This window comes from Balaenoptera borealis (genome assembly GCF_965194805.1).
Source record: "Balaenoptera borealis genome assembly, chromosome: 14".
NCBI lineage: Eukaryota > Metazoa > Chordata > Mammalia > Artiodactyla > Balaenopteridae > Balaenoptera > Balaenoptera borealis.
The window spans coordinates 17672950-17699708 of NC_138875.1; the positions used below are offsets into that span (position 1 = coordinate 17672950).

Consider the following 26759-nt stretch of genomic DNA (forward strand, 5'->3'; position numbering starts at 1 on the left):
TAAATATGTAAGCTAAAAAATATATTAATGTAGTTCAAAAAGAAAACATGACCTTATGGAAACCACTCAAAAACACTTTCCTTTTAATACCTGTAATTAAAAAAATACACACACACACACACACACACACATACACACTCTAGTATTTTCAGTGTTTTATTCTTATGAAAACAAAAACCAGCCAAATCAGAAATGGTTGCACTAAACTGAAATAAAATACTCTAAATTATCAATTTCAGCCTCAAAAAATTAGATATTTCCCCAAATTTGCAGTCAGAGATCAAAAAACTCATGTTTTAGTATGGGGCGTTAAGTACTCTTAAATAAAGTTTAGGGCAGGGGTTCTAACAGTGCTGTAACTTAGTATAATGACAATGATACCTATTTCACTAAAATAAACATACAATTGGTTATTTAAATAAATACACAATAATTTTTCTCAGTGATGAAGATTAAAAGAAACGAACAACCAACTGGGAAGAAAGAAAAAGGCAAAAAATTTTTAAAAAGAAGGAAGAGGATAACTAAGTATCTGAATTTTCAAATCTGGCAGGGGAAAAAAAGAGAGAGAGAGAGACTGGTACTAGAACCTCCTACAACATCACCAGTACCAAGTCAAATGAAATCTAGCACTGGCAGAACATGGCAGATAATATACGTTACCAGGAAGATTAGGAAGTAGAAAGGCCAAGGAAGATTTTCTGAGCTTTGAAATGAGACTCCTTGTGAGCACTGGATCAGATAGAGAAGTCAAATGTCTTTCATTTCAGTAAGACCATAACTGGTGATGCTGAAGGGATTATGATAGGCATAAAACATGTGTGCAAGAAGACGGTGTGTCTGTGTGTTTGTGTATGTGTGCACACACACGTGTGAGTGTGTGGGCATAGTGATGATGCCAACAAAAGTGGCTAATCACATGAACAAGTTCATGATTAACAAACAGTAAAAGAAATTATGGGTCTGTTATTCATCCATTCTAAATTCTCCTAAAATCTCCTATTTCTAAAATTATTAGTCTGTTTATATTTGACATCATGGCCTAACCTACACGCACATCACTAAGAAAGCAATCTGCTTTCACAAAGGTATGTACAAAATTTTCCAAAATCATTTTCAGTACCTGTTATACTTTCTCTTGTCACAATAATTGTTTATTTAAACGAACTCTAGGGAATTTCCTGGCAGTCCAGTGGTTAGGACTCAGTGCTTTCACTGCCGGGGCCCAGGTTTGACCCTTGGTCAGGGAACTAAGATCCCACAAGCTGCACGGCGCAGCCACAAATAAAAATCAAAATAAAAGAACTCTATTTATAAGTAATGAGAAGTATTTTGCTTCAAACTACCAAAGTATACGTTTACTATCTTTCTGCTCAGATGAAGCTGAAAATAATGAGATTAGAGAATGACTTTGGGGATACTTAAACTACTTTAGAACAAAAAATTGAAACTTCAGTAAACATATTCTAAATTACTACTACATTTCGGGGACAAGCCATGCTATTTAGGAGCTAATAACAGGAAAAAAAAGCTATGTGCATCTTCTACTTCTATGTGCCCAATGGTAATAATTGTAACTTTGCCTAAACATCACATTACCACTGTTTAGTTTTTAAATTAAAAGGATTTTTTAATTCTCCTGTCACATTTTAAGTTACTCTACATTTCATTTATATTAAGCCTAATAGCAACACAACTTGACTCTACCACTGTGAAATAATCTTTCATGATCAACTTACACTGCAGTTTTCAGGCGGAACCAGAAGCTGAGTAATCTCGCCACCATGGACACAGAAGATGTGTTTCATTTCTCCAGAAAAAATGTCCCAAATTATGACCGAAAAATCCACGCCTCCAGATATCAGATATCTTTGATCATAACGAGCTGAGACCTGATGCGGATACAACAAACATGTGACTTTGTTCCGATGACCACGGAGTGTCCTGTGAGGTGGCCAACCTGTGAACGAAGTTTTGGATTTAGCTATACATTTTATCATTGAAAAGGCTTCTAGTTTTCTAGAACTGCTCTGTAGTTCTAGAAATAAGGTAGCTACATACCACATGAGACTCATGAGACTACTGAACTCTTGCAGTGTGGCTAGAGTGGATTCATATGTGCTATGAATGTAAAATATACATGAGATTTCAAAGACTTAGCACCCAAAAACTGTAAAATATCTCATTAGTAATTTTTATATTGATTACAAGTTGAAATGAAAATAGTTTTGCTGTACTAGGTTAAAGAAAATATATTATTAAAATTAATTTCTCCTGCTTCATTTTTACTTTTCTTAATGTGTCTATTAGAAAGTCACCTATATTGTTACATATGTAGTTCTACTGGACAGCATTGTTCTAAAAGATTACCAGTATTACTGATAATATGATAATTACTAGCACACTATATAGGTACCCAATAAAAAATGGAATTATTAACACATATCAAAGAGATAAAATTAGATACCTCTTTATTTACAGTCATTACATGGTGTTTATTCCAATAATAGACACTAAGTACAGTTGATCCTTGAACCACAGAGGTTTGAACTGCACAGGTCCACTTATATGCAGATTTTTTTCAATAAATATTTACTATAGTACTACACAGGGGCAGCTGATTGAATCCAAGGATACAGAGGGCCAACTGTAAAGTAATATGCAGATTTTCAACTGTGCAGAGGGTCAGCGCCCCTAACCCCCTGAGTTGTTCAAGGGTCAACTGGAGTGTATTTTATTAACTGCACATTAAATTCTACCAACTACACTGCACACTAACAACTACACAGATTCATTGTATTTGTTAAAAACAAAGAGTGTAGACATTGTCAAGTTCATGGTTACAGAGTTCTCAAAACACTTTAGACACTAGTAGATCCTCAGGATACCTCTGCGGAGCATGTGCTCCCCTTGCAGCAGCTGCACTATGGCTGTCTGCGTGGCAGGTACAATAACGATGCTTCCATCTTCACGGCCACAAACGAGTCGTCCGTGGGCTGGTATGTACACACTTGCGGTCACCTTAAGAGGTTCATTACTATTGGGAATGACACTCAGCTGATCTATAATTCCGGCAGGACAAGGATTCAGTTTATCAAATGCCTCTTGCAAACTAACAGAAGTTCTCATTTCCAGCTCTGTGGAGGTTTTGTTTGGTATAAAAGAAAAACATTTAAGCATTTTAGAAAAAACATTAAACATATAAAAATAAATGTGCTTACAGATGATTCAGTAATATACCAAAGAATAACTGTCATCAACTATAATTCTAAGAAGAAAATGACATATGTACATTATGAATTTGCTATACAGTAGCTGGTATTTAGGTTGTTAAATTTAAAAAATTGAGAAATTACTGCAAGTGATTTACTAGTACCTCCTGTACCTTCCTGTTTATCAGGTGTGTCTGATATGTTCCAAATATTCAATCTTCCAGAAGAATCACCCTGAATCAATAGTTTGTGGAAGTATTCCTTACATCCATAGAAGAACCGAGTAACAGGAGGACAAATTAGCAACTGTAAAAAAAAAAAAATGTGTTCAAATACCCTTAGCTATCTTTTTAAACAAAATATTTCACACATTAACATTTTTTCAGATTAGGATGTTAAGTACTCTGCCTCGGTACCAGAGTTAAAAAAAAAAAAGTGCATTTATAGAATGAGTATTCAATAATATTTTAATTAATTTTGTAGCATTGAAACACATATCAACTAATACCCAAATCCAGTACATAGAACACAAATGAAAACTAAATATAGTCTTTCTCTAGAATTAATATTTGTATTCTTTTTCTCCACTTTATAAAAACCACAATGCAATTATTTGTCTGCTATTAAGCAAATAATACAAGGATATACCCCTCTTTACCAAAAAGAAAATTCTCCACTTAAAAGGTCAAAAGGGGAGAACAGGCTAATCTGAGCTTTCTGCCCATCCCTGATTAGTCTCCAAGAGTAGATGCAAAACTAAACTACCAAGCTTGTACAACTAGAGGACTCTTTTTTTTTTTTATGAGAATATTTTTCAACTAATGGCATGACACTTGATCACATTTACATAATCCCCTTGAACCTAGCCTGATATGTTTGCTATAAACTACTAGGAACAAAAACCATTCATTAGGGTGTTGTGTACACTTTCATTTTTAAAACAAATTATTTTTCTGCTTAAGATCCTGTGCCTTCAGTGAGACCACTTATTTGAAAATACTAAATAGTGGTGGACTCCTAAACTTAAAGTTTAGATTATTAATATACTAAAACTGGAGTATTAAAGCATAGAAGCTCATCCTAAAAAGCAGTAAAAACTAGACTTCAGTGTTTAAACATATAGTTAACAAATAATCCGTATTCGGTATCAGTTGTTTCCTAAAATGCATTATCCTATAGAAATTATATGCATTAAGCATAGTTAATTACTTGATTTAACTTAAAGCCTGAAAATTACTAAAAGTTTTAATTGATAAACAACATGCTTAACTAGGAAAAGTTGCTACAACAGCTGTAATAACCAGTATTTCATATTTCAATGTGTATCTAACACCACACAGTACATATATTTTAATTTAAAATGTATTGGGGAGCTGATACATAAAGAAACATGGTATGTATTTGTTTTGTTTCATGGTGTTTTTTTTTTTGGCCGTGCTAGCAGCTTGCAGGATCTTAGGTCCCTGACCAGGGATTGAACCCAGGCCCCAGCAGTGAAAGTGCTGAGCCCAAACCACTGGACCACCAGGGAAATCCCATCATGTATGTTTTTTATATAAGTCATTACCCCTTAATTTAAATAGAAGTGACTATCTAGTTTGGAGAGCAGTAAGCAGGAGTTTAAGTTAAGAAACTAAAGGACAGGTCATAGAGGATCTTAATTGTACATGGATGTATAAATTCTATATATTCAAATTATTCATGTAAAAATTAATTCCCTTCCCCTCACAATCCCTCCACATAAAGATGGAACAAAATGTTCAGAATGAAAAAGCTGTGGAAACCTAGAACTTAAGTAAAGGAAACTTTATTTCCAAAACCAAAGCTTCTTTCTTAATGCTCAAAGAATAGAGAGTTGAAAACCCAGTACTAAGTGCATTTCAACTTTAAATTGATATTAAGTAGGTTTTTAGAAGTCATAATAAATTGGGTTTTTATAGGGAAAAAATGTCTTTTTTCTTTATTTCTAATGCCTAATAATTTAAATCACTACATGATTTTGGGGAGATACTGCAATACCTTGTTCAAATAATAATCAGTCAGCATTATTACATAATTATCTTTGTCCTTCTAAAATTACATCTCTCACTATGTTTATAACTGCATGAATATAAAATCAATTTCTACCATCAATATGAATTTTAGGGCTTCCCTGGTGGCACAGTGGTTGAGAGTCTGCCTGCCAATGCAGGGGACACGGGTTCGAGCCCTGGTCTGGGAAGATGCCACATGCCACGGAGCAACTAAGCCCGTGAGCCACAGCTACTGAGCCTGCGCGTCTGGAGCCTGTGCTCCGCAACGGGAGAGGCCGCGATAGTGAGAGGCCCGCGCACCGCGATGAAGAGTGGCCCCCGCTCGCCGCAAGTGGAGAAAGCCCTCGCACAGAAACGAAGACCCAACACAGCCAAAAATACATTAATTAATTAATTAATTTTTTTTAAAAAATATGAATTTTATCAAAAAGTCATTGCCACTTTGTAATCAGTATAAGACCATTTTTATTCCTGGAGAAAAGTGAATGCTACATTATAGGCATATTATAAGCAAATCTGAAAATTGTGCTTATAATAACTGATGAGGTCAAAATGTTTTACCGCATCTAACACACAGCTTTGAACTGTACTGAATCTTTCAAATGCTTAGCTACCAAAGACACCAATAAATATGGTTGTAAAAATTTTTCAACATAACTACCAATTATAAATGATACCTGAAGAATTTTACCTCTTTATCTGTTCGATCCAAGAGGCTATGTTGTACCGGAGGAACTAAATTTTCAACCGCTTTCCCCACATCACTGCGGAATGAATCACTAGCTGGAAGGCAACTGAAAATGAGAAAAGTACAAAATTCAGTAAAAATACTGACATTAAATATTTTATCATACCATATGATGACCTTTTTTGACAATGGACAAAATATGGATGTTTTAATTATAGTTAATTTAATATAAGCATGAAATTTAATAATTAATGTTACTAACATACCCTACTTCAAATAAAAACTCCACCTAATTTCTGTGCTTAGAAGTTAAACCTCAATTACAAATCTAACTTAAGTTCTCAAGTTTTTTACCTAAATTAAATATTTATACTTTCTACATTTTCATACTTTCAGGTTATAACCCAAATTTGGAATCTTTTGCTTTCAATTAAAGTCCTAACTTATTATTTATTGAATACCTGGCAGGTAGTTTGTAAATATAACTTTGCCCATTTTCAGTCCAAATGATGACTTTATCTGCCGAGACAAAGTCACCTCCAGTCCATGTCTGTCCATTTTCACTTGGACCCGAGCACAACAGGGAGTAGTCTCCAGCATCAAATACCTACGAGGAATAAGAGATTCACAATCGTTTTAAAAACCATAAAACAAAATAAGACAATTTAACCATATAAAAACTTCTTTTTGGCAGTAACTGACTGAGAAAGTCATGCTGGTGGGTTGCAGTACCATCTACATGTTGTTTTCGTATGCGTTTCCCTGATGATTAATGAAACTGAACACCTTTCTACACATTTACTGGCCACCTGGCTTTCCTCTCTTGTGAAATGTTTTTGTTCGTTTTCCTATTGGGTTGTCGGTGTTTTTCTTCTTGACCTGTAGAAGTTGTTTTTTATCAATAATAGACGAGTCCCTCATCATATTGTACACCATAGCTATCTTCTCTCAGTCTGTGGGTTGTCTTTTTTTTTTTTTAATACATCTTTACTGGAGTATAATTGCTTCACAATACCGTGTTAGTTTCTGTTGCACAACAAAGCAAACCAGCCATATGCATACACATGTCCCCATATCCCCTCTCTCTTAAGCCTCCCTCCCTGTGCTATGCTGCTGCTTCCCACCAGCCAACTATTTTACAGTCCGTAGTGTATATACGTCGATGCTACTCTCACTTCGCCCCAGCTTTGCCCTCCCACCCCATGTCATCAAGTCTATTCTCTATGTCTATCTCTTTATTCCTGCCCTGCAACTAGGTTCATCAGTACCACTTTTTTTTTTTTAGATTCCATATATATGCGTTAGCATATGGTATTTGTTTTTCTCTTTCTGACTTACTTCACTCTGTATGACAGACTCTAGGTCCATCCACCTCACTACAAATAACTCAATTTCGTTTCTACTTATGGCTGAGCAATATTCCATTGTATATGTGTGCCACATCTTCTTTATCCATTCATCTGTCAATGGATATTTAGGTTGGCTCCATGTCCTGGCTATTGTAAATAGAGCTGCAATGAACATTGTGGTGCATGTCTCTTTTTGAATTATGGTTTTCTCAGGGTATATGCCCAGCAGTGGGGTTGCTGGGTCATATGGTAGTTCTATTTTTAGTTTTCTTAAGGAACCTCCATACTATTTTCCACAGTGGTTGTACCAATTTACATTCCCACCAACAGTGTAGGAGGGTTCCCTTTTCAACACACCCTTTCCAGCATTTATTGTTTCTAGCTTTTTTGATAATGGCCATCCTGACCAGTGTGAGGCGATACCTCATTATAGTTCTGATTTGCATTTCTCTAATAATTAGTGATGTTGAGCATCTTTTCATGTGCCTCTTGGTCATTTGTATGTCTTCCTTGGTGAAATGTCTATTTAGGTCTTCTGCCTATTTTTTAACTGGATCATTTGTTTTTTTGATATTGAGCTTCATGAGCTGTTTGTATATTTTAGAGATTAATCCTTTGTCTGTTGTTTCATTTGCAAATATTTCTCCCATTTGTAGGGTTGTCTTTTTGTCTTGTTTATGGTTTCCTTTGCTGTGCAAAAGCTTTTAAGTTTAATTAAGTCCCATTTGTTTATTTTTGTTTTTATTTCTGTTACTCTAAGATGTGGGTCAAAAAAGATCTTGCTGTTGTTTATGTCAAAGAGTGTTTTTTCTATGTTTCCCTCTAAAAGTTTTATAGTATCTGGTCTTACATTTAATTTAAGTCTTTAATCCATTTGGAGTTTATTTTTGCGTATGGTGTTAGGTAGTGTTCTAATTTCATTCTTTTACATGTAGTTGTCCAGTTTTCCCAGCACCACTTATTGAAGCGACTGTCTTTTCTCCATTGTATGTTCTTGCCTCCTTTGTCGTAAATTAGGTACCCATATGTGCGTGGGTTTATCTCTGGGCATTCTATCCTGTACCATTGATCTAGTCTTTTCACTCTTGTGTGTGCACTTAAGAGAAGGCTGATCTCACATGATTTTAAAATGCTTACAACGGGCACACAAGAAACTGGTATTAGCTACTGCCTCTGGGGAGGGGAAGGGAAGTACCCCAGGGGAAAAGGGTGTATATTTTTCACTGCATCCTCTTGCACTTTGTTTTACTTCTATTTGGATGTGTTTTAAGTTTTAAGACAAAGGAAGGATCCCATATGGCCTACTACAACAAAGCAGCTGCTAGCTTTTCTTCTCTAATCTTATTCCCAAACAACAGTCTTATGGTAAGGCTGTCCACTCTGAGACAGGATAGCACAGTAGTAATGAGAGCAGCTGCTGCAGTCCAGCTGCCTGAGTTGTATAACCTTAGTCACTTGTACAACCACCACCACTCGTATAATCTTAGCCAAGTTATTTATCCCCCCTACGCCTCAGTTGCCTCATCTGCGAAATGGGCAAAGCCACAATTCCTGCTGTGGCAGGTGGCCTCTAAAATGGCCCCATCAATCACTGACTCCAGGTAGTATTAGGAACCTCACATAATCCTCTCCCTTGAGTATAGGCGGCATTTTGTGACTGTTATTAGAGAACTGAATGTGGCAGAGGTAATGGGATCTCAGCTCTAAGATTAGGTGGGTCTTGGGTCTTGGCTATACCTTCTCTTGCTCACTTTTTTGTTTTGTTTTGCCACGTTGTGCAGCATGTGTGGCATCTTAGTTCCCCAACCACGGATTGAACCTGTGCCCCTGAATTAGGAGCATGAAGTCTTAACCACTGGACCACCAGGGAAGTCCCTCTTGCTCACTTATTCTGAGGAAGGACAGCTCCTGTGTTGTGAGCTGTCCTAATGGAGAGGCCCACATGGCAAAGAACTAAGGTCTCCAGCCAACAGTCAGTAGGACCTGAGGCCTGTCAACCACCTGGTGAGTAAGTTTGGAAGCAGACCCTCTCGTAGGTGAGCCTTGGGATGAGGTAGTCATCCCAGTCGAAACCTTCATCACAGTCTGTGAGAGACCCTGGGCCAGAGGTACCCAGCCAAGCCATGCCCAGATTCCTGACCCACAGAAACCCAAATTCCTGACCAAAAACAGATGATTCATATTTGTTGTTTTAAGTGACTAACTTTTGAAGTAATTTGTTACACAGGATTAGATAACTAACATACCACCCCTCGGAGAGTTATTTCCAAATAATACATGGAAAGCTTTGAAAAATATGCTAGGCATATCAGAGCCAGTGATCAAAACTTGATGGCTCTTTTTCTGTTATGGAAATATTAAAGTCTGGCAATGTGGAAGTAATATATACCTTCCATCATTAGCTCTTTGGTGACAGAAGAAGACCTTGCCAACTCCAAAATGTCAGAAAAGAATGGCAGTTGGGACAATAACAACCTACAAAGATACAGCCAACTTGCAGAAAACTCACCACCATTGCCCACGCTGTACTGACAAGACAATGAAAAATATGGTAGCAAAAGGCAGAAATTCAGATCAATAGAACTAACAACCATTAACTGAATCATTCTATGAACCAAAACAAAAAAGACAACTATATACAGCCAAATTCCATACCTCAAAACATGATATCAAAATCAGACCAAATGTTTCAAATATTCTAACACCAAGCTCCGCCTTACAATTATCTTTGGAACTCTGATAAACCAATATCATGAAGGGCAAAAATACAATTTCTTACTTATGTAGTTATCTTACCCTCCAATACTTGGAGCACACAACCAGAAGCGACCTCTGTGTGAATGCACAAAAAGAGATGCTTTGGCAATTCTGACAATAAATTGGTTTGGATTCCTCTTCAAATATTGGCTCAGTATCCTGAAAAGAGAAAGATCTGTAAAACTTTAGGATTGGCTGGGTCGTCAGTTAAAATTATCACACAATGATAAAGAAAACAAAATGAAATAAAGGCATCTCTTGATATGTTCATCAATTTAGCCCCTCACGTGAGAACCAAGGTAGTAAAAAGCAGCAAAGATATACTCTAAAATCATCTGGGTACAACATCTCTGCTACAAAACTACTTAAGATTAAAATACTAATGAGAGTCAGAGTGTCATCACTGGCAATGACAGACGATAAAAATTTGAGTCATTCCTAATTTTTATAGTTACATGTGCTTGTAGGTTAAAAAAAAAAACCTCATCAATTCCTGCACTTTCTCCCAGATTCAATGTCTAAAAATTCCCTAACTGAAGAGATTAGTATCTATACTGCCAGAAAATTGATCTGCTTTCTTATTGATAAGAAGTAACAAGGAATTCAAGTCCAAAGAACTCAGAGGACTAAAACTTGCTTTGTATCCTCTTTGTGGTGGTTTGCTTTTTTTTTTCCCCTCAAGCAAACTACCTTTTAGCTTCAAATTTAAACAGAAGCAGTTGAGGAAAATCCTCTTCTGTGTTTCTCTACTTCAGATCCTGTACAGTATGTTTCTCTGCTTTGCTCCCTTGATAAGGCAGATATCTACCCTCAAAAGGGGAAAAAAATAATTCACGTACAGAGAGAGCATACTTGGGGACTCTTCCATACTATGTCAATAAGACTATTGAAAAGAATAGCTTTTTCCTTCCTCTTTAAGTAAAAAAGAGAAGGGGCCTATCATGACTAAAATGTAAGACTCCATAAGAACAGAAACAGAGAACTCACTTCCAGCCTCATTTGTCTCACCTGCAGGCCACTTATTTCCGAGGTAACAATCCACACCTTCAAGATGCCCGTCACTGAGAGCGCCACCACGGTGTCCTCTACACCGAGAAGGAAGAAGAAGCCAGTTACAAGCACAACATGCTTTCTTTCTAAACAATAATATGGTTACAACAGTGACATGGACCATGGTTTGCTTTTTTTTTTTGCATCACCCTCCCTCCCACCCTCCGTATCCCACCCCTCTAGGTGGTCACAAACCACCGAGCTGATCTCCCTGTGATATGCAGCTGCTTCCCACTAGCTATCTATTTTACGTTTGGTAGTGTATATATGTCCATGCCACTCTCTCACTTGGTCCCAGCTTACCCTTCCCCCTCCCTGTGTCCTCAAGTCCATTCTCTTCATCTGCATCTTTATTCCTGTCCTGCCCCTAGTTTCTTCAGGACCATTTTTTTTTTTTTTTTTTAGATTCCATATATGTGTGTTAGCATACGGTATTTGTTTTTCTCTTTCTGACTTAACTTCACTCTGTATGACAGACTCTAGGTCCATCCACCTCACTACAAAAAACTCAATTTCATTTCTTTTTATGGCTGAATAATATTCCATTGTATATATGTGCCAAATCTTCTTTATCCATTCATCCGTCAATGGACACCTAGGTGGCTTCCATGTCCTGGCTATTGTAAATAGAGCTGCAATGAACATTGTGGTACACGACTCTTTTTGAATTATGGTTTTCTCAGGGTATATGCCCAGTAGTGGGATTGCTGGATCATACGGTAATACAGTGATTGTTCAGTGATTGATACAGTGGCTGTATCAATTTACATTCCCATCAACAGTGCAAGAGGGTTCCCTTTTCTCCACCCTCTCCAGCATTTATTGTTTGTACATTTTTTGATGATGGCCATTCTGACTGGTGTGAGATGATATCTCATTGTAGATTTTTGGTTTATTTATTTATTTATTTATTTATTTATGGCTGTGTTGGGTCTTCATTTCTGTGAGAGGGCTTTCTCTAGTTGTGGCAAGTGGGGGCCACTCTTCATCGCGGTGCGTGGGCCTCTCGCTATCGCGGCCTCTCTCGTTCCGGAGCACAGGCTCCAGACGCGCAGGCTCAGTAATTGTGGCTCACGGTCCTAGTTGCTCCGTGGCATGTGGGATCTTCCCAGCCCAGGGCTCGAACCCATGTCCAATGCATTGGCAGGCAGATTCTCAACCACTGCGCCACCAGGGAAGCCCGTCATTGTAGTTTTGATTTGCATTTCTCTAATGATTAATGATGTTGAGCATTCTTTCATGTGTTTTTTGGCAATCTGTGTATCTTCTTTGGAGAAATGCCTATTTAGGTCTTCTGCCCATTTTTGGATTGGGTTGTTTGTTTTTTTGATATTGAGCTGCATGAGTTGCTTGTATGTTTTGGAGATTAATCCTTTGTCCGTTGCTTCATTTGCGAATATTTTCTCCCATTCTGAGGGTTGTCTTTTCGTCTTGTTTATGGTTTCCTTTGCTGTGCAAAAGATTTAAAGTTTCTTAGGTCCCATTCGTTTATTTTTGCTTTTATTTCCATTTCTCTAGGAGGTGGGTCAAAAAGGATTTGCTGTGATTTATGTAACACAGTGTTCTGCCTATGCTTTCCTCTAAGAGTTTCATGGTGTCTGGCCTTACATTTAGGTCTTTAATCCATTTTGAGTTTATTTTTGTGTATGGTGTTAGGGAGTGTTCTAATTTCATTCTTTTACATGTAGCTGTCCAGTTTTCCCAGCACCACTTATTGAAGAGGCTGTCTTTTCTCCACTGTATATTCTTGCCTCCTTTATCAAAGATAAGGTGACCATATGTGCGTGGGTTTATCTCTGGGCTTTCTATCTTGTTCCATTGATCTATATTTCTGTTTCTGTGCCAGTACCATACTGTCTTGATTACTGTAGCTTTGTAGTATAGTCTGAAGTCAGGGAGCCTGATTCCTCCAGCTCCATTTTTCTTTCTCAAGATTGCCTTGGCTATTCGGGGTCTTTTTTGTTTCCATACAAATTGAGAAATTTTTTCTTGTAGTTCTGTGAAAAATCCCAGTGGTAGTCTGATAGGGATTGCATTGAATCTGTAGATTGCTTTGGGTAGTAGAGTCATTTTCACAATGTTGATTCTGCCAATCCAAGAACATGGTATATCTCTCCATCTATTTGTATCATCTTTAATTTCTTTCATCAGTGTCTTATAATTTTCTGCATACAGGTCTTTTGTCTCCTTAGGTAGGTTTATTCCTAGATATTTTATTCTTTTTGTTGCAATGGTAAATGGGAGTGTTTTCTTAATTTCACTTTCAGATTTTTCATCATTAATGTATAGGAATGCAAGAGATTTCTGTGCATTAATTTTGTATCCTGCTACTTTACCAAATTCATTGATTAGCTCTAGTAGTTTTCTGATAGCATCTTTAGGATTCTCTATGTATAGTATAATGTCATCTGCAAACAGTGACAGCTTTACTTCTTCTTTTCCAATTTGGATTCCTTTTATTTCTTTTTCTTCTCTGAGTGCTGTGGCTAAAACTTCCAAAACTATGTTGAATAATAGTGGTGAGAGTGGGCAACCTTGTCTTGTTCCTGATATTAGTGGAAAAGGTTTCAGTTTTTCACCATTGAGGACGATGTTGGCTGTGGGTTTGTCATATATGGCCTTTATTATGTTGAGGAAAGTTCCCTCTATGCCTATTTTCTGGAGGGTTTTTATCATAAATGGGTGTTGAATTTTGTCAAAAGCTTTCTCTGCATCTATTGAGATGATCATATGGTTTTTCTCCTTCAATTTGTTAATATGGTTTATCACAATGATTGATTTGCGTATATTGAAGAAGCCTTGCATTCCTGGGATAAACCCCACTTGATCATAGTGTATGATCCTTTTAATGTGCTGTTGGATTCTGTTTGCTAGTATTTTGTTGAGGATTTTTGCATCTATGTTCATCAGTGATATTGGCCTGTAGTTTTCTTTCCTTGTGACATCTTTGTCTGGTTTTGGTATCAGAGTGATGGTGGCCTCGTAGAATGAGTTGGGGAGTGTTCCTCCCTCTGCTATATTTTGGAAGAGTTTGAGAAGGATAGGTGTTTGCTCTTCTCTAAATGTTTGAAAGAATTTGCCTGTGCAGCCATCTGGTCCTGGGCTTTTGTTTGTTGGAAGATTTTTAATCAGTTTCAATTTCAGTGCTTGTGATTGGTCTGTTCATATTTTCTATTTCTTCCTGGTTCAGTCTTGGAAGGTTGTGCATTTCTAAGAATTTGTCCATTTCTTCCAGGTTTTCCATTTTATTGGCATATAGCTGCATATAGTAATCTCTCATGATCCTTTGTATTTCTGCAGGGTCAGTTGTTACCTCTCCTTTTTCATTTCTAATTCTATTGATTTGAGTCTTCTCCCTTTTTTTCTTGATGAGTCTGGCTAATGGTTTATCAATTTTGTTTATCTTCTCAAAGAACCAGCTTTTAGTTTTATTGATCTTTGCTATCGTTTCCTTCATTTCTTTTTCATTTATTTCTGATCTGATCTTTATGATTTCTTTCCTTCTGCTAACTTTGGGGTATTTTGTTCTTCTTTCTCTAATTGCTTTTGGTGTAAGGTTAGATTGTTTATTTGAGATGTTTCTTGTTTCTTAAGGTAGGATTGTATTGCTATAAACTTCCCTCTTAGAACTGCTTTTGCTGCAGCCCATAGGTTTTGGGTCATTGTGTTTTCATTGTCATTTGTTTGTAGGTATTTTTTTATTTCCTCTTTGATTTCTTCAGTGATCTCTTGGTTATTAAGCAGTGTATTGTTTAGCTTCCATGTGTTTGTATTTCTTACAGATTTTTTCCTGTAATTGATATCTAGTCTCATAGCGTTGTGGTCAGAAAAGATACTTGATATGATCTCAATTTTCTTAAATTTACCAAGGCTTGATTTGTGACCCAAGATATGATCTATCCTGGAGAATGTTCCATGAGCACTTGAGAAGAATATGTATTCTGTTGTTTTTGGATGGAATGTCCTATAAATATCAATTAAGTCCATGTTGTTTAATGTATCATTTAAAGCTTATGTTTCCTTATTTATTTTCATTTTGGATGATCTGTCCATTGGTGAAAGTGGGGTGTTAAAGTCCCCTACTATGATTGTGTTACTGTCGATTTCCCCTTTTATGGCTGTTAGTATCTGCCTTATGTATTGAGGTGCTCCTATGTTGGGTGCATAAATATTTACAATTGTTATATCTTCTTCTTGGATGGATCCCTTGATCATTATGCAGTGCCCTTTGTCTCTTGTAATAGTCTTTGTTTTAAAGTCTATTTTGTCTGATATGGGAATTGCTACTCCAGCTTTCTTTTGATTTCCTTTTGCATGGAATATCTTTTTCCATCCCCTCACTTTCAGTCTGTATGTGTCCCTAGGTCTGAAGTGGGTCCCTTGTAGACAGCATATATACAGGTCTTGTTTTTGTATCCATTCAGCTAATCTATGTCTTTTGGTTGCAGCACTTAATCCATTTACATTTAAGGTAATTATCGATATGTATGTTCCTATTACCATTTTCTTAATTGTTTTGGGTTTATTATTGTAGGTCTTTTCCTTCTCTTGTGTTTCCTGCCTAGAGAAGTTCCTTTAGCATTTGTTGTAAAGCTGGTTTGGTGGTGCTGAATTCTCTTAGTTTTTGCTTGTCTGTAAAGGTTTTAATTTCTCCGTCAAATCTGAATGAGATCCTTGCTGGGTAGAGTAATCCTGGCTGTAGTTTCTTCTCCTTCATCACTTTAAATGTGTCCTGCCACTCCCTTCTGGCTTGCAGAGTTTCTGCTGAAAGATCAGCTGTTAACCTCATGGGGATTCCCTTATGTGGTTTGCTTTAATGAAATTAAATAATAGCATGTTTTACAATTAGCATGAAAACCTAATTCTGTATTTTACGAAATAACAGAAAACAGATTTCAAAACAGGTTAATGAAGATGATCTAAAATTTGGAGTTCAAGGAAAAGGTTTTTTTAGCTGCTTGATTTATTTCTAACTTACAAGTTTTAATAATTTCAAATATTCTTGATTACTATGCTATGAAATAACTTTTTTAAAAAAAAAGTTTTTAAGAATTTAAAAAAGTAAAAATCAAACACACAACTTTTATTCTTCAAAGTTCACTTTTAGTAATTCGTCATGGAGGAGCACAGTCACTTTCTTTCTTCAGGGCACACATTTCCCCTTTTCCCACCTCCCCTGCCCGCCATTTTATTGCACACCACACCCTCCACAGGCCATGATCAGGAGAAAGACATAATAAAACCTGAATTCATCAGCTTCGGGTGAGGGAGCAGTCACAGCACCACAGTAATATCCGGGAACTCTGAGAGGAGGGGGCGTTAGGTAGCAGTCTACTGCAGGCTCCAGAGTGAGGGAGTATGCGTTAAAATCGCATTTTCTTCACTAATTAACCAGTGAACTGTGCATAACTTAACTAACCTATCCTAAATTCAATTTGCTTATCTGTAAGCAAATGTAAATGAATAAAGTAACGACAGTACCTACCTTAATGGTCTGTTATGAGAATTAAGACACACCACAGGTATAGCCCTCAACACATCAATAAACATTAGTTATTACTGTTATTTAAAACAGTGTTTGCTACATTTCAGTATAAACTTTATTTGTACTGCCTGGCTCCAGAGGCAAGGTAAAGCACTGAAATGCACTGATTACAATTCCACCATCTCTGTACGAAGAAGCTAGAACAACTACTCACAAGTCTGTCAATTACTGTAGAAGTGCAACATACCAATATATCTAAAATTCTCAAATATCTACACACTAGTATAGGGTAAAACAGAGTAAAAATTGTGTATGTTAGCAACTTTATAAACTGACAACACTTAGAAATGCATGCACAGCACAAAATTTTCCATTAAAGTTACATTCTATCCTATTCAGACCAGTGTGTACATGTATATTTCACATGTGGATATTTCCCACACACACCTAGATAACGCTTTTCGTACCTATGTACAAACTATTTTTAGAGACTTCATCTAATCTGGGCAGCCTTCCTACTTGCCCTCAAAGTCCCTTCACTGCCTTCACTAATTCTAGCCTCTGTGCTATTTCTCTATCTCGTCACATTTCACACCCTGAACTGCCATTTGTTTATATATCATCCTCCCTTACTAGAATTTGAGTCCCTTCAGTAGTTCAATCCTTCGTACCTAAAAGACGGTAGGCACTCAATAAATATCTGCTGAATGGCTGTCGAATAAAAAGCTATGTGCTGATTTCCAACCATAAGAGGTAATAAAGGAAAGCTCCCATGAAACTGAAGGCAGTTCACCAATGGAGGTAAAGTAACCGCTCTGGGGTCCATCTGGGCACCAGTAAGCCACAAACTTGCTCTGTGATCTTAAGTAAAGACTCCACCGTGCTAAACTTCACCCATCTCCGCATCCACACATCCTAAGACAACTGTACCTATCCCACTGGGTGCTGTGAGAACTGTTACCATATGTAAATGCTCAGCATGCGCCCGATACTGTGAGCACTCGGTAAATGAAGTCTCATGGCGGTGGCAGTGGTGCTAATTACAGGTCAGCCTTTACAGAAGAGCACACAACTATGAGGCATTTGGGAGGAAAAAAATGCTCCAAAAGAGACATATAGGAATATACATGTTCAGTATTAATTACTGTTCTTTTCCTGAACAATTTTACTTTCGTTCTCACAATTGTTACTGAAAGGTTTCAATGGAAATGAAGAAAACATACTTGTATTTGCTGAGCATCAACTACACACCAAGCACTTACCAGGAACTTTCATTAAATTTAATTGTGTACAATCCCCTCCCTTTTCATCATCTCCACAAAAAAATGGAAACACTTCCTATGCCTCTTCAGCAAGTGACAAAACCGGGCCCAAGAAATACACAGATAAACTACAGTTCCTCCCACCATACCTCCAAGGGGTTAAGATATTCTTCTTCCACTTCAGAAAATCACTGACACACTCTAAGACAGCCAGAAACTAGTGATCTATTCCATGGAATGGAGATAATGTAACACTTTAAATGTTAATTCAATCAAAGACTCCTTTATGAAGGTAGAGACAGACCATAAATCATGAGAGTAGTTATTTCTTAAACCTAAGAATAAAATATAACAAAGTATATTAATATGCGACACATCATACAAATCTACAGTAAACTAACCATTAAGTCATAGTGTAGAAATTCCTAAAGGGCACACTGACCTTGTGTTCGGTGGGATCGAATAATACTCATGGAGCTAATCCAATCTGGAGAGATCTTTGATACTAAGGAGTACAGCACCTCAAGGCTGGTGGCATCCACCACGAGGATTTCGGGATAATGGCCATGGCACAGAAGCCTTCCTTCTCTCTGATTTCCAACAGAGAACTGGTAGAACTAAAAGGAAGAAGATTTTTAAATGTTCTTTACTTGAGATACTTGATTCACATGGATTCACCAAGCTTATTATGATGCTCAATTTCTCCAGTAATATTTCCAGACATGTACTATATGGTACATATTACATGCGTCTATGTATACACATGTCTACACATGTGCAGACAACAAGTTACATTAATATTTCAAAATATCTAACAAAATTATTTTCTTCCTAACATCTTATCTTCCTTTCTGAACTATTTGGGAGGAGAATTCATGATAATTCTTTTTTGTCCTCCTGTAGCATCTAAAACAGGGCTGTTGAATGAATTAATAAAACACCTGAATAAAATCAGCTTCACAAATCAAAGCAAAAGGGTAGCTCACGTGGGTCACAAAAATAATATGAGTTTGAGATGAATGAGAATCAGTGAGTATAGGTTTATAATTACTAGTTATGACCAAATAAAATTTAGAAGGATGATTCTGTTCAAATATAATCAGAAGTAAATTCTGAGTAATCTAAGTGTGCTATTGTAGATTAGAGTGTGAAACAACCATTATAAACCATTCTCATAGTGCACATTTATACTTTGTGGAAGAAAAATAGAGGAAGAACCAATACAATGGTGTTACTCATGCCAAGAATAACTCAAAAGGGTAAGATGAGTTTCCATCAAGCAAAGAGCAGAGAAAGAATGACTCTAAGACCAACAACTTATCAAAGGTTCTGTCTTCCCTTAGCCTCAAAAAAAAAAAAAAAAAAAAAAAGTGACTCTCTTAGTGGAATGATTCTCCTAGAGGATTTTTAGAAGGTAAAGACATCTAATAACCAGACTACCACTTTCCAAGGGATTGGACTTTATACAAATCACGTGAGGGCAAGCTAGACACCACACAAGGGGCAATGCTGTAACCGCTCCACAGCTGGGGAGATAAGTAAGAAACCCAGGTCCAGTCTGCTCCCACACTCATCCATCCACTGCTCAGAGCTCAACGCTGCATGTGAAGGAAGACAATCTTTTCTCAACTATGAGGTCCCCTGCACAAGGAGCACAACTTCTTAAACATAAACACTGAGCACGGAGGACATTAACTAAGTGCGAGGTAGCACCACTAAACCCCAGAGAGGGGCCTAATAAAATGTAGACTATCATGGGGGACCTCTAGATCTCAGGTTGATCCATAACACACGATCTGGGCTCCCAGGGACTGCCAGGCACTTGCATGCATATAATAATGTGACCATAGGTAGCCCTGACCCACAGAAGGGGAGGATGTGTGAAGGAGAAAGGGATGGGTGCACGTAAGCAAACTTGGTCAGTGCTCACTCAGCACCAGCCAGGAAAGACATGTGCACTGCAGTCACTAGAGAAGAGCTCTGTCCTGAGGGCAGGGATATTTTATTAGATCTGCCTGACTAAATGCCTCTCACTTTTGCTTGAAAGTTATATTCTCAAACCATCTTCCGAACGCTGATTTAGCTTCCAAGACACTTCGATATGGGCAAAAAAGGTGTCTCTAATGGAGAAATAGGTTTTCCAAATATTAAAAAGGGATGCCCGCATGTGATAATTTAATAAGTTGGCACTTCCTTGTGATTTCAGTAAGTGCCAATGCCATCAAGGTTCATCATTTCTACATATATAAAAACAACCTGGGGACTTCCCTGGTGGCGCAGTGGTTAAGAATCTGCCTGCTAGTGCAGGGAACACGGGTTCAAGCCCTGGTCCAGGAAGATCCCACATGCCACGGAGCAACTAAGCCCGTGCGCCACAACTACTGAGCTTGCGCTCTAGAGCCCGTGAGCCACAACTACTGAGCCCACGAGACACAACTACTGAAGCCCACATGCCTAGAGCCCATGTTCTGCAACAAGAGAAGCCACCGTAATGAGAAGCCCGCACACCGCAAGGAAGAGTAGCCCCGACTCGCCGCAACTAGAGAAAGCCCGTGCGCAGCAGCGAAGACCCAACGCAGCCAAAAATAAATAAATAAACAAATTTTTTTTAAAAACCTGCTTCTGAACCTGAGAGGGTGAGGATCACGCAGGAAACAAACTGTCACACACACTAGTAAATGCCAAAAAGCATCTTCTACTTAGAGATGGCTGCCAATCTAAATACAGAAGGCCTAATACAGGATCTGATAAATAGTAGGCACTGAAAATATATTGAATAAAGATAATTTTGCCTAAAATATAAACCAAGTTTTTAAATCATAAAATTATACAACAGTTAAAATATTTATATCCAATGAGTTTGATACTTATATATAATTTTCCAATTAAATTATCTATAAAGTCAATGAATCTAAATGATTTTATTATCCCTTTTCTCTTTACAAATCTTGATGATTCTTCATATGATAAAAAATAAATAATACAGGCCCTTTAAATAAAAAGTATATGCCGTAACAGCATTGAAGAAGCAATTTTTGAAAGGACTTTGCCAGGGCAATATGTAGTCACTAAAGATTTATATCACACTAACCATCTGTGAAAATTTTCCTTTGCTTTTCTAATTTGTGTTAGCACAGAAGGTTTTCTTTCTCAACAAATGATTTTACTTGTTTGTTTTAAGGGAGGCAGGATGACATAACAGAAAGAACACAGTCCCTAGAGTCAGATAAAGCTGATTTGGGATCCTAGTGCCAGGAATGACTCACTGTGAGACTGGGGCAAGTCATTTAATCACTCCGGCTATCAGCTTCCTTATACATAAAAGGATATACTCCTACCTAATTTGTCAGGATGTGGGGAGGACTAAATGAGAAAACATACAAGAAACGCCTATATAATATTTGCTATAAATGTGAGTTCTCTTCTCTTCTCTTCCCTCTTCTTCCCCACTGAGAACATAAATCACATTTTCTATATACATTGTAATTTCCCAACACTCAACACAGCAAATGATGAGTAATCTGAAGCACAAAGAATTTGACAATTATGAAAGAACAAGGAAGAATACCAGGAATGTAAGTGAGAAGCTATAAATTCCTGTGCAAATTCCTGCGTAAGCCAGGCATATGAAATGGTCCTTTCTTTTACAGAGTTGTGAAGTCAAAACACGAACTCAAGAACCAACTGCACAAGCAAGGAAAAGGGCATCATCCCCAAAGTGGATTGTGTCAATCATGAGTGGGATCACAAAGGCTTTAGCAAGAGAGAATTCCATTATTTAGGATCTAGAACACTTACCCAACCAGTAAAGGGGCTCTCAGCTGGGTAACTGGGATAGTCAGAGAGCAGAAGCGGCGGTGACAACGGCTTACCTTACGTCTTTCCACATTAGTCTCCTCTTCTTTGTTTTCCTCCCCCACTACACTGTCTTATGAAAAACACTTTTACTACTCTAATTCTAGTCTTCCTGTCCTATTACCCATCCCCACCCACTTCTCATATAAAAATATAGACTCAATGTTTAAAAAACATTTTTTCAATTGTACACCTATAATACATTGTGCTGACTTGGCCAGTTACAGAAATTGATACTAACCTGTATGCCAGTATGTGTGCAAGCTAATTTTGTAAATTCAATACATCTGCCATCATTCACGTCCCAGAGGCACATCTCTCTGTAAAATAAGATAACAGCTGACTTTAAATCTGAGTTTTGAAAGCGCTGTTCAACTTTGTCACAGTGGTTTAAAATTAATCTTCCGTTGAAACTGACATATTTCCGAAAAAGTATTGATAGTATATAGTCATTATTGCTGTTCATCAAAAATTCTGCTCCTCCCACCCACCATCCTAAACTCCCCTCCAACCTAACCACCCCCACCTTGATCCACATTCTTTCTGGGCACCTGGGAGGACTGCACCTCCTGGCTCCCTTTTAGTTGGTGGAGTCTTGTGAGTAGTTCTGGCCAGAACGGATATGAGACCCTCCAGGACTCTCCTCCTCTGCCTCTATTCCAGATAGCGGCTGCTCCTTCACCCTCAGCCTCAAAGTAAGGAGAATTATGAAGCAGAGCACAGCCCTAAGTGATATATGAAGGGCAAGTGACAAAAACTAGAAATAAACTTTTAATTTAAACCACTGCAATTTTCCATCAGTTATCAACCAGTCTAGAAAACTTAGCACTGCAAAAAGCAAAACTTAAGGTCAACTGAATTCCAAATCTTTGCAAATTAAATATAATATTCCAGTTTTGATTCCATATTTATTGCAGAAGTTTTATTGCATGCATACCAAAAGAAAAAAGCTTTATCTCACACTAAAGATACAACATTCGAAATTAGAAATGTCAATATGCCTTGTATTTTAAAGAAATAAACTTAAGATTTATTTAACAGAAGACAACATTAGTAAAATGTAATGATCCTGATATTAGGGTATTCTTTAAGATGTCTTTTCCTATACCTCATATGGTATAAATTTTTCAAAGGAAATTCACCCGATCTATTTAGAATATTCACTCTAATATGAATTATCCTTTAATTGGCCAAAAGGTACTATATTTTCACCTGCTGCTGCCTTTCAGTTACACAAGGTTCTTTTTAAATTCATAAATTATGAGGAGTGGAAGGGACAAGTTCTTAAATAATTCTCTTCCAGTTCCCCAACTCCCTTCAATAACATATTGTGTAAATAAACAATTTTCTAAACACTCTAAAAGTTTTTTCTTTTAATTCCCCACATTCTAGACCCTACAAATACTGTTCAATGACCTACCTCTCCAAAAGCAAGCTCTATTCTGAGCCTTAGGAATACATGTAGCCATATTAGTGCATTAATGTACATCAATATAACTGTTTAAACTTTTGCATGGCTTCATCTTCCAAATTTATGCTAGCCTAGTATCACTGAGGTTTTTTAAAACTCTCAGAGTTGTTGGCCAACTCAGTAAAAATGCCTTGGGGATTAATGACCATTCTTTAAATTTTATGGTATTCTGAGTTTCTCAAAAACAAGGCAAAAACATAATCATAAATTACAATAAAATACAAAGTATTATAAAAATCATTAATAAAGATAAAATTCATTTTGAAAACCATATTTCAAATATCTTTATGTTGAAACAACTGAGGCATTTATTTAAAAGACACGCCAAAAGAAAAAAAAAAAATTCCCTACTTACTAATACAGTGGTACTATTTGCAATACAGACTTATGAGGAGAAAAGTGAATAAGAAAATACTTACCCACTCTCGGATGCGCTCACAATATACTGTTTGTCACTAGAAGCACAAGCTTTAGATAAACAGGTGATTGAAGCTGTGTGACCAAACAACAGTGCTCGAGGATTAACCTAGAAATACACAAATATGTTGATGTTAGTACCAAATTTTTTTAAGTAATCGTTTTTAGGAATCCTGTTAAATATTCAGTACAATATACAGATACAGATTTGAGAAGAACTGCTCAGAACACCAAAAACTAAGAGCTGCAAAACACTGACTCCCACCAATTTAATGCGCACAATCATCCCACCACGTAGTTCTAAAGTCAAAAGTGGAAAACCAAGAGGTGACATTACTTGCCCAATATCATGCAGAGAATGATGGAACCAGGATTTAAAGCAGGGCAGTGTTTAGCACTAAGCTCCAATACACTGAGAAATCAGGTTAAGAATGTGAATTAGTATATAAAATAACTTAACCTCACCTATTTTTAAAATAATACTTTGCATGATTTGAAAGTACATTTAGAGTCTCTAGACCGACATCCCCAAACACAAAAAATAGAGAACAGGTACCCTACCAAAAGCTGATATCAATGTTAACTATCAGGAACCAGATTGACCTTCACAGGCTAATGATTTAGTGCCATAGTGCCTTATGAAAGGATGGCTTAATACCCACTATTCTAAAACAGTCTAGCAATCAGCCCCCAAATTCATCTACTCTGTACCAAACTGCATGCTATCATTTCAGGTTACTTCAAGGCCTTAAGTAATTTCAGGATATCTTTCTTAAACATTTAATACATACAAATAATATTTGTAACACATGTACAAGACATAAAAAAATACATAACCACACACTCAATACCCAGTTTAAAAAAACAGAATATGATTAATACCTTTAAAGCCCCTTTCATGGAATCCATTTTGCAAAGAATCAAAATCGCTTTAACCATATTTTGCATAGTTATAATTAAAAGAAAAATACAATCATTGTTTATGGTTAGAACAGGCCTAGAATGTTTTCTCATACATCCAAAATTTTCTCATACATCCAACCCCATTTCTATACAGAGACTCTGTGTTCCTCCACTGGAAAAAAAAAAAAAAATGCTCTTGGTCAATTCTTTAATTTCTCCCAAGAAAATCAAATTTACCAATTGTTAGTTTTATTTTCAATGTACATGGCTTTACTAGAAAATCCCATTTTCAGTCATAATAGAGTAACTAGAACTGACTGTACTCCCACCAAAATCTAGAAAAATGAACAAAACTAATTGAATGAAGTATAAAAATCACATAATCATCTCAATAGAAGCAATAAAAGCATTTGACAAAACTCAATATCCCTTCATGATTAAAAACTCTCAACAAATTGGGTATAGAAGGAATGTACCCCAACATAATAAAGGCCATATACAACAAGCCCACAGATAACATCATATTCAACAGTAAAAAGCTAACAGCCTTTTCTCTAAGATCAAGAACAAGACAAAGATAGCTACTCTTGACATTTCTAATCAACATAATACTGGACGTCTTAGCCAGAGCAATTGGGCAAAAAAATAAACAAACAAAGCATCCAAATTGAAAAGGAAGAAGTAAAATTGTCTCTGTTTGTAGGTGACATGATCTTATATGTAGAAAATCCTAAAGACTCCACCAAAAGACTGTTAGAACTGATGAACAAATTCAGAAAACTTGCAGGATACAAAATAAACATACAAAAATCAGTTGTTTCTATAACAACAAGATATCTGACAGAGAAATTAAGAAAGCAATCCCACTTACAATAGCATCAAAAAGAATAAATTACTTAGAAATAAATTTAACCAAGGAGGTGAAACACCTGTATTCTGAAAATTGTAAGACACTAATGAAAGAAATGGAAGAAGAAAAAAATAACTGGAAAGATATCACATGTTCTTGGGTTGGAAGAATTAATGTTATTAAAAGGTCCATATTACCCAAAGCAATCTACAGAGTCAATGCAATCCTATCAAAATTCCAATGGTGTTTTTCAGAAATAGAAAAATAGAAAAAACCATGATAAAATTTGTGTGGAACCATAAAAGACACCAAATAGCCAAAGCAATTTTGAGAAAGAACAAAGTTGGAGGCTTCACACAAGAAGTATTAATATAACTGAAGGAAAAATAAAAATATGGCATATTGTTATATTTATACCTTTTATCTATATCTCACCATATCTCATAAAAATTTGTCATAGTTATTAACTAATAAACATTTCACACATAATCAGTACAAAGATATATAAGACAATCTGTTCAACATATTCAAAAAACCATCCATCATCAAAGACCACAGTTCAAAAGTGACGGTTATCAAGTTATCAGTGGCAAGGTGTGATGTTTAGAATAAAATGATGTGATGTGTCAGTTCTTAAGAGTAAACACTAACATCAATGTTCCAATCTGGGACTTTGAGGCTACTAGCTCTATAGTCAGCCAATAAAAGGCACTTCTTTTTTTCCCCCCTTTAGCTTTTTTTTTCCTTTCTACTACCTGAGATGCTACAATTACATTCATTAACTAAATGCTTACTACGTACAAGCGCTGTGATAACTGCTTAATACACATTCCTTCATAGAATCCTTACCACAACCTTGTGTAGTTGATCCTATTTGAAACATGGCAAGACTTAGGCACCAAATGGTTAAAAATTGCCAAAAGTCACACAGTTAGACACTACAGTAGCCAAGATTGAAGCCAACTTCGTGCACCTGCAACATCTGAGCTCTTACCATAATGTTTCACTTCTTTCATTAATGCCATGTATTATACTATTCTCTGCAATTATAGTTTTATTCTCTGCAATTACAGCTTTATAGGTAGTCGAAGCATTAAAACACTGTATACTGTAGACAATACCTGCACTAACAGGTTCCCTCCTTTACTCTTATCACCATCTGTCTAGGTACTCACTAAACTACTGCTTCTGTAATATCTCTCAGATATTTTATTGCCACCATGTTAGGCCAGGCTGCCCTTTTCCACAGGTAAAAGGAGACCAAGATATGGATGGCAAAAGTTCTAGCTACAGTTTTGAATCCTTTCCTAACAAAAGAAGGGAAGACACCATGACCTCAAGAGAAGGTATTTTGTGCCCTCCCCACTCTGTATGTTACATGATTTCTTATTGGTCCTTCATAGGCATAAATGACTGCTATAAAGTAC

At 36.7% G+C, this 26759-nt stretch overlaps 1 protein-coding gene across 6 annotated transcripts in view; it reads right to left on the reverse strand.

The window, feature by feature from the left end:
• Positions 1–26759, reverse strand: part of WDR7 (WD repeat domain 7) — a 354441-nt gene that overhangs the window by 305316 nt on the left and 22366 nt on the right. For 3 of the 6 annotated variants that reach the window (XM_082353717.1, XM_082353718.1, XM_082353720.1), the window contains 10 exons: positions 23582–23688; positions 21933–22011; positions 18279–18453; positions 11048–11124; positions 10079–10198; positions 6395–6540; positions 5937–6039; positions 3377–3518; positions 2889–3137; positions 1740–1960 (listed from right to left, as the gene is read on the reverse strand). In XM_082353717.1, coding sequence (XP_082209843.1) covers positions 1740–1960; positions 2889–3137; positions 3377–3518; positions 5937–6039; positions 6395–6540; positions 10079–10198; positions 11048–11124; positions 18279–18453; positions 21933–22011; positions 23582–23688 — 1419 coding nt within the window. The remainder of the gene's footprint in view (positions 1–1739; positions 1961–2888; positions 3138–3376; positions 3519–5936; positions 6040–6394; positions 6541–10078; positions 10199–11047; positions 11125–18278; positions 18454–21932; positions 22012–23581; positions 23689–26759) is intronic. The other 3 variants (XM_082353719.1, XM_082353721.1, XM_082353722.1) reach the window with 1 other exon arrangement.